This window comes from Octodon degus, unplaced genomic scaffold (assembly GCF_000260255.1).
Source record: "Octodon degus isolate 3935 unplaced genomic scaffold, OctDeg1.0 scaffold00037, whole genome shotgun sequence".
Lineage (NCBI taxonomy): Eukaryota > Metazoa > Chordata > Mammalia > Rodentia > Octodontidae > Octodon > Octodon degus.
In genome coordinates this window covers 1070013-1078558 of record NW_004524613.1, presented here as the reverse complement: position 1 = coordinate 1078558, position 8546 = coordinate 1070013, and the positions used below count along the sequence as shown (strand labels likewise).

Sequence of the window (8546 nt, the reverse complement as noted above, 5' to 3'; positions counted from 1 at the left end):
GTCAGATAAAGATTTTCTTTTTGTACCATCTTTTTCTTTACCAGCTTTTTGCGAATTAAGAAATGCTTCAATTAACTCTGGACAATCTAAATTTTCTTCAGGTTTCCATGTATTGTTTGCATCTGTAAATCCCTTCCACTTCAGAAAATACTCCACCTTCCCATTCACTACACGTCGGTCCAGTACTTTCTCTACCACACTCTTCAGGTTCTGCTTCCTCAACTTTTTTACTTTTTCCATTTTGTTTCTTTCCCGTTTTTTGCAATGTAGTTTTATTGGAGGCCATTTTTTTCTGCAGACTTGAAGAGTTCATTGCCTTGGACGCTCGGTCGCGGGTCCGCAGTCTCGGCCTGCGCGCCTGCAGCTCCTATTTTTTTAATTCTTAACATGCAATAATTTATTATGTCAGAAGCAGCTTTAAAATGCCAGAAGAAAATATTTCCTCTTTCTCTGCCTTTCTTCCTTCTCAACAGCCATAAACAATGCAAGTTCTATACACAAACTATGCAATTATTTATTTTTGATGTTCAATGGCATAGCTTTAAAAGTCAAACATAGGGCGAACCATTGAGTATTTTTAATCATGAAAATGGTAAAGGGAAATCAGGAGTTAAGATGCAGAAATAGGCAAAAGACAGCTGGATAGCTGCTTAGCTAGTAATGGGACTTCATCCCACCAATGGGGAGCCGGGGGGGGGGGGTGGTCCTGTGTGCCCTGTCCATGGTGCTGAACCAGTATTCTGCCAGAAGCTTTGGTTTGTCAGTTCTGGATACTGGTGACAAGACGTTTCATGTGCTCTGAGGCCTTTATACATTTCTATGTTGTTGCAATTTTGCATTTGCTGCCCTGTTCCTTGGCAATGTCTTGCTCTTTAATTTATACCTGAGCCTAAATTCTTATTTCTTTAAGCTGAGGTAGAACAATCATGCAAGTAAAGTGCACTAATGTGAAGTGTGAGGATCAGTGGATTTGGAATACGTGCTCACCCATGTGGCCCATGCTGTACTTGACATACCAGCCTTACAGCACTTCACAATCCCCCCTGTGCCACCCACTAGTCACTCCAAAAGGAGCCACTGCTCATTTGGATCACCACAGATAGTATTTTCATTTCCTGATCTTTGGAGAAATGTGATTTCAGTCATATTTATTGAAATTTTACCTTTAGAAATGTGTTGATGATTTTCCTCTAGGTGGTGTGGGTCTCCTAACTGAGGCTGTTCACAGAGATCTTTAGGCCCTGTAGTTTGGGAGATATGGCCTTAGAGCCTGGCCTAGGTCCTTGCTCAGCCAGGAACACTGCTCCTAGCTCAGCAGAAAGCCCACCATGTCCTCTCCTTACCCTATAGGGATTTGGTGACCCAGCTGGAGAGCACTGGCTGGGTAATGAGGCGGTGTACCAGCTCACAAGCAGCACTAACTACTCCCTGCGTGTGGAGATGGAAGACGGGGATGGCAGCAAGTTCTACGCCAACTTTGAGCATTTCAAGCTGTACAGTGAAAAACAGTATTACAGGTGGGCTCTTGACCTGGTTGTTGGGTGGGCTGGGTCCCAGGACAGTGCCTGCAGATCTGCACCAAAGGTCACCTGGCTGTTTTGTCTTTCTACCATCAGTCCCTCATTTGTACCCATATCATGAAATTGAGAGGTGGCTAGTGAGCTTTGGGTTGGAGACTGTGGGGTGGTGTCCCTCCTGGGGCAATCACTTGAGCACAGTCACTGAGCAACACAACATGGGGGAAGTGTCTTTTGCAGGCTGCACCATGTCCCGGGATGAGGTGGAAATGTCCTTGGGAGCCAGCAAAATCAGACCCTGTCTTGAAATTCAGCAGCTCTCACTTGGGCAAATTATGTCAAGTTGTTCTGAATCCCTGTGCTACACAGGAGCAGAATAGCTTTGGATATAGGTGTATGGCGAAAGCTTCCCTTTGCCCCACCCCTTCTTTGTTCTGACTTCTGGTACACTGAGGCAAAGTAATCAGAACTTATTTATCAAATATTTTCTCCAGTCTCTTTTAAATCCTCTGAACAACTCTTGACCTTGGTATTACTGTGCCTACTTTAGGTGAAGCTTCTTGGATAGGTAGAGATGATATATTCCAGGACAGAAATGTGACATTTCTACCTGAATGCCTCAGTCAGTGTTACTTATGTTCACCCTGCAAGTGTATGCATGTGTGATAAATTTGCAAGCTCTTCTGTACAAAGTGCTATGGTCCCTCTGGCTTGTGTCAGGCCCTCAGAGTGTTCCAGAGCTCCAGATTGTCCTGCCCAGGCCTCAGAGTGCTTTCATTCACCTGTAAGTCTGCAGAGCCCTATAGAGAAGCATGCTGGATACTTGTTCTGTGTCTCCATGTGCTGGCCTGGTCATTTTGGAAAGAATCAGACTGTGACCCACCCTTTCAGAGTTACATCAGTTTTGGTGTGGGCCATATTGCAGAATGTTCACTGGTGTCCCACACCATGGAAGGGACAGTGTTGACAAAAGGAGAGGCCTTGGCAACCCAGAAATGCTGTCCAGTCAGGGAGGACACTGTAGAGGAGGTATGCCCATCCTGTGTGGCCTTTGCTCATACAATGGCAGGTAGGAAGGGCTCTCTGGAGAGCAGGCACATCCTGAAATAGGGAGACAGATAGATGCAAATGGTGATTGTGTTTGTGTGTGTGAAGTGGGTGCACCAGAGATGTGAGGGAGCCCCTCCACACTATATGATGGAGCTGCCTGAGCCACTCTGTGTGCTCTCTGATTCAGGTCCATGTGTCTGCACTTCTGACAAGCAGGTACCAGGTCACTGTGTGCCTGTGCCTCATCTGTGTTTCCTGGGCCCATTTCCTCTGCAGGCTCTGCATGCAGCCTGCTGGGTATCACAGCTCCCATCACTGTCTGACAAACAAGGGCATCTTTACACTGGGCTTCCCTGTGGGACCCACAGTCCCAGGAGCTCCCTGACCCTGTAGTGCAGATGCTAGGGTCCAATGTCTCTTGTATTTCTCTCCATAGCCCATATTCCATGGCATCAAGTTATTGGTCACAGAGGCTTTTCCTTAAGGAGCACAGTCTTTATGATCTCCAGATCCCTTCCTGGACTGTGCTTCACTTTGGGATAGAGATGGCCCCAATGGAAGTCACATGTGTAAGCATTGGTCTTACACATGTGACTTCTGATGTATCTCACTTTCAGCTTCCACAGGCCTGAACCATAAATATGGTTAAATTGGTTGTTATGAGTGTGGCAATGAGACTGTCCTAGTCCATGATGTGGGGTCCCACTGAGGCTCCCAGGGATGAGGGGCTAATAGTACTCACTTTCCCCCCAGGATCCTGAGTGGATGCTAGGTGAATGTAGAATCACTGGAGCAGTTGGACAGCAGTGATTCCCTCCAGGGCATCTTTAGCCAGGCAGCTCTTTGCAGGTGCTTGACCCACACCTGCCCCAGAGATGAGGGCCATGTTCTTAAGGACACAGGGTGCTTCATGGTTGGTTTTGATCATTGGGATGAAGAGGGCCATGTTCCTTACCACAGATAGAGGTCATAGGTGAAGGCTGAGGACAGTGCCAGACACATACACCAACCAATCTTCCTTAGGAGGGAGCCATACCTTGGAGCCACTACCTCGGGCATCCTGGAAGCCTGCCCTTAGATCCAGTGCTTCTTTTAGCTGTGATGGCTATATTTGCAGTCCATTCACCTCCACCCCAAGAAAGGTTAATGGTTACCAACTGTCTCCCACTCCTCTTCCAGGCACAGCCTCTGTCTGCAGTCTTCCAGCCAGGCTGAGCCATGTGACGGGGGCCAAATAACAGAGAACAGTAACTGCTCACTGCTCTGAGCATCTACATCCTGGGGTTACCAAAACACACAATGAGCAAGGCTGTGGTAGGCATTTCTATGGCTCCTGAGTGCATTGATACAGATACTGAGGTGTCTTCCAAGGCCACGCAGTCCCTGAGTGGCAGAGCTGGGGTTTGAATGCAAGTTGATGGCCATCAGCACCAGCCTGCCTTGGCTGTGCCTGTCAGGATCACAGAGTCTGACCAAGGAAGATAAGTCCACCGGGTGGGCTGCCAGGTGATGTGCAGGTCACAGGGCTGCACAGGGCATGGGGATGAGGCCCCTGGGTGCAGAAAAGTGTGGGGTGCTTTGGTGAGAGAGGGCTTTCTGGAAGACACAAGTGGACACAAGTAGTGGTCACAAGACAGGTGCAGGAACTTGAGCATGGGAAGATCAGCTTGTGGGCCCGCAGGCAGGCCATGGTGGGATGCAGTCTGGCTGTGACCCTAGTTGGTCCTGAGACTGTGGCAGCCTCTTGTGCTCTTGGGGTCCCATCTTGTCCTGTGGACAGAGCATTGTGAGGCTGAGATAAAGATGAGTTGACCCCTGCAAAGGCCTTTGGACAGTGCCTGCCCCCCCCCCGTAGAGGCTCCAAAACTATCATACATTGTGCACAATATGGCACTGTTACTCTGCTTCAATACCCATGGAATGAGGTGGGGAAGGTCCAATGTACAGTATCTGATTATTTTCCAAGAGGGAGAGAGGAGGGATAGAGTAGCTTAAGAAAATGACCACAAGCAGCACCCAGGCTGAGGCTCCTGCTCACAGACTGCAGGAGGGAGGCCACCTGGGCAAACTCCCAATAGAGGGCTTCCTCACTTGGACACTATCTTGACTGGGCTCTCTCTTATCTCCATCTCTGTGTGGCCTGCAGAATTTTTCTGGACAAGGATAGTGGTGTGTCATCTCGCAATGGTCTGCTGATCCTGAAGAACAACAAGTTCAGCACCCGGGATGCAGATCATGACAACTGTGGCTGCAACTGTTCAGAGATTATGTCTGGAGGTGAGTTCAGATCAGAGGTGCCTTCGTCTCCAAGGCCATGAGATCTTTAGAACATTCCTCCTCCTAAGCCAGAGTTCATCAGGATGTGTCCAGGTGAAAGATCGCACCAACTCTGGCTGGTGTAGTATGCCTGATCTGGGATGGAGGTCAGAAAGTGGGAGAGGGGATGAGTCAGAGACAGAGCAGGAAGGACAGAGGAGACACCTGAGCCACAGAGACAAGGACAAATGAGACAGAGAGAGGCAGAGGTTGATAGGAATGAGAACGGTGGAGACAGACAGCACTGGGCAGGGAAGGTGAAGGGTGACCTGGAGAGGAAGTCCTGCCTGGATGTGGCCATGAGAGGCCTGGGTGCATGGGACAGTGACCTGAGAGCGGCAGGATGACAGAGACAGCCAGCACAGAAGGATGTCTTCAGCCAGAGAGATGCACACGTAGACCCATGCTCAGATACTAGGGAGAGAGAGACTCAGGAGACAAACAGACACCACCAGATATCCAGGGAGGTGCAATGAGGCTGTGAGGAAGCCAGAAGGCTAGAAGGCTAGTAAGGGAGGGACATGGATGCTGAGGATTCTGGGGAGTGTCAGGAGGTACACAGAGCTAGCAGGGTGCCAGAGGCACCACTGCCCTCTAGTGGCCACGTGTCAGCAGAGATTCTGTGGGCCCTCACCTACCTCCCAGGCTGGCTGGGGCCCAAGAAGCAAGAGCAGGCATTGTTCCATGTTCCCCTCTTCCACAGGATGGTGGTTTGATGCCTGTGGCATGTCCAACCTCAACGGCATCTACTACCAAGCTGGCCAGCACAGGAGGAAGATCGATGGCATCCGCTGGGACCATGCCTCCAGTGACTCTGTCTCTTCTCTCCGCACCTCCCGCATGATGATGAGGCCCTTGCACAACTAGGGAGCACCATGTGGAGGCTGGCATAGGTTGTCTATCCTAACAATAAGGCCAGTAAGAGCATCTGTACCATGCAGGCCACAGAAGGTCTGGAGAGCTAGGCACATGACACCCTCAGAAGACACTAGGTACTCAGTTTATGATGATAGTGCTGGTGCATCTTGGGAGATGAACCTTCTAGTGGGAAAACATCCTGTTCTGATGTCACATTGGGCCCTGACTCTGTGATGTTCTTACCCCTTCCAACTTGTCAGACAAAGTCATTTGGAGGAGCCCAGGTTCCAAATATAGAGTGGTGGGGTGGCTGTAGAGCCCAGAGATACAATGCTTTCCTACCATGCATGAGGTCTTTGATTCAATTCCCACCATCATGCAAAGACAAACAGACTTAATAAAAATCTCCAACTATAGAGTGGTCTTGTGTGGTATGTGTCTGTGGTGCAGGGATTTCATTTGTCTATGAAAGTGGACCTGTGGTGGCGGCAGTGAGAATACACGGTACAAGCACGCGTGCGCATGTGCACTGGGGATGTATCAGTGAGGTGAAAGCTACTTTGGGTCAAAGCCCTGTGGGCCTCATGCCATGCCCTAGGTGCACAGCAGGCTGTAAATCCTGAGGCAGATGCAGGGCGCAGGACATATTTGAGACACACTCAGTCATCCCCCTGTGTGCCCACCGCTCACACAGACTTTGGGGTGAATCAGCACCATCCTCCTCAGCACGTTGGCAGCACCAGCTAGGACAGCCCTTCTTCTTGAGGTTTGTTGACTTGGCTGGACTCTATTTTTGAACTTGTTTCTAATGGCTGATTTCTCTCATTTTCCTCCTATACATCTCAATCACTTATTTTATATTTCAAATTTTAAGAATTTAAACATTCTTATAATGTTTTACAAATATTAATCATTTTTATTGGTTTATTTTATTTTTGTTAATTTTATTGAGAAACAAAGAGCAATGAGAAAATTTCAAAACCGATTAGTAGGACACTTTCAATAATTCATACATTGCATATTGTTGTCTTCATAGTGGTTATTCATAGTAAAAGATGCAGACATGATATCCTGTCCAAACACTATTAGTATAAATTTTACTTTTCATTGAATTAAGAGAAAGTAGCTGTATATCTATCCTATTTTGTATATACAGATACAAAATGGTTCTTCATTTGTATCCCCTTTTTTTGTTTAGTTTTGTCAGAAATGAGTATTCCATTGCTATTTAAATATAGTAGGTGTGTGAATTCAGCAAAATAATCCAATATAGTCCAGTAGTCCATAATAGTAGTGAGTTATCCACAGGACTGGCAATGTCAGAAGTTGTTGACTTGATCCCTTTACAGCTCAGCATATTAATATGGCTTTATGTTTTATAACTTGTTTGTCTTTTGTGAATGTCATGTGCATAGCTCTCTGGATCTTCTGTGGCCCGCATGGTACAGATGCTCTAACTGGCCTTATTGTTAGGATAGACAACCTAGACATCCTCCTGTGCACCTAGGGTATGGAATACTTTTCTGTTGGATGGTTAAGACCAAGATAAAGCAAGATCTATATAACAAGAAATTTAACTTTTGTATCTGACAAGGTCAGTCAAATCCCCTCAGGATTTAGCCTGAAACCCTGTACCACAGTTTATAGATCCTTTGTCAGGGTCAGCCATGTGGATGAGTCACGACCATTGCTTGACCAATTTGCTCTCTGAAAGCCTGAGAGAATGTTTTCTCTCCAGGTGACTCTCCTTAGGCACACTATACTTCTTCGATCCCTTTCCTCTGTGGCCCTATAATCTCCTTGACCAGAAAATTTGGGACACAACTGAGTTACAGGATGTTACAGTATATGTTCTCCTATGTCCTGAGTCCTCACTGACCTTGAAAGGCTAGGGCCAAAATGTTGGCTGTCCTTTCAGCTTTTCTTTTTCTCCAATTTTTGGTCTGCAAACTTAGGTTGTTAGCCCTCCAGAAGAGAAGCTTAACCTATTACCCTATAACATAGGCAGTTGAGCTTAACCTCACTATCTGTTGGAATATCAAACATCTTATACATAACAAGGAACAAGTATTTTCTGTTAAGTATTGAAATGTTAAACTTTAAATAGCTACAGGATGTGAAGAAAAAATAAAAAAAGGAATAAACAATTACATATTTTTACATGAAAGTTTAGAAATCTTACTGTATACAGCATTGTGGCAGGACAGTCTGATGACATTTTTTTCTTGACTCTTGCTTTCATTTATTACCCTTTATTTTAAACAAACATTTACTTGAGAGGAAGTATAGCAGTAATTGGTATGACATGACATCAGTACATATCTAGAAGACCAGAATGACATGCATTCCAAGCATGATCCTAGTACTACAGATTGCTATCTTCAGTGCCATTGCTTAGTTCACAGGTATCAGCATATATAGTTTGTCATAGTAAGAATCCTACCAATTGACTGCTAGTTTGAAAAACTTGCTGAAGATTCTCAGGATCATTGCCTTAATCATTTTATGCATAAAATGCCATGTTTCCTAGGTTTTCTCCTTGTCCTCTCTTCATTGTTTAATCCTTAAGTTCTCACTTTCCTTTTAATTGTGTCATACTTTCTAGTTTTATTTCTTCTTTTGAGTTCTTACACTATGGACACTATATGATATTTACACATGTGGATCTGGTTTATTTAACTTATAAGTTTATCTTCAAGTGGTATCCACTTAAATATAAAGGCTTTGAGCTTATCATTCTTTATAGCTGAGTAATACTCTATTGTATAAAAATACCACATCTCTCCCCTCGGACCGCCCCCCACC

At 46.0% G+C, this 8546-nt stretch overlaps 1 protein-coding gene across 1 annotated transcript in view; it reads left to right on the top strand.

Annotated features, from left to right (window-relative positions):
- LOC101583632 (angiopoietin-4-like) overlaps window positions 1-5750 on the top strand; it is a 28204-nt gene extending 22454 nt beyond the window's left edge. Inside the window, exons 7-9 of the mRNA XM_004630952.1 lie at window positions 1351-1517; window positions 4714-4844; window positions 5587-5750. Of these exons, the coding sequence (XP_004631009.1) occupies window positions 1351-1517; window positions 4714-4844; window positions 5587-5750 (462 nt within the window). The remainder of the gene's footprint in view (window positions 1-1350; window positions 1518-4713; window positions 4845-5586) is intronic.
- Window positions 5751-8546: the final 2796 nt, after the last annotated feature.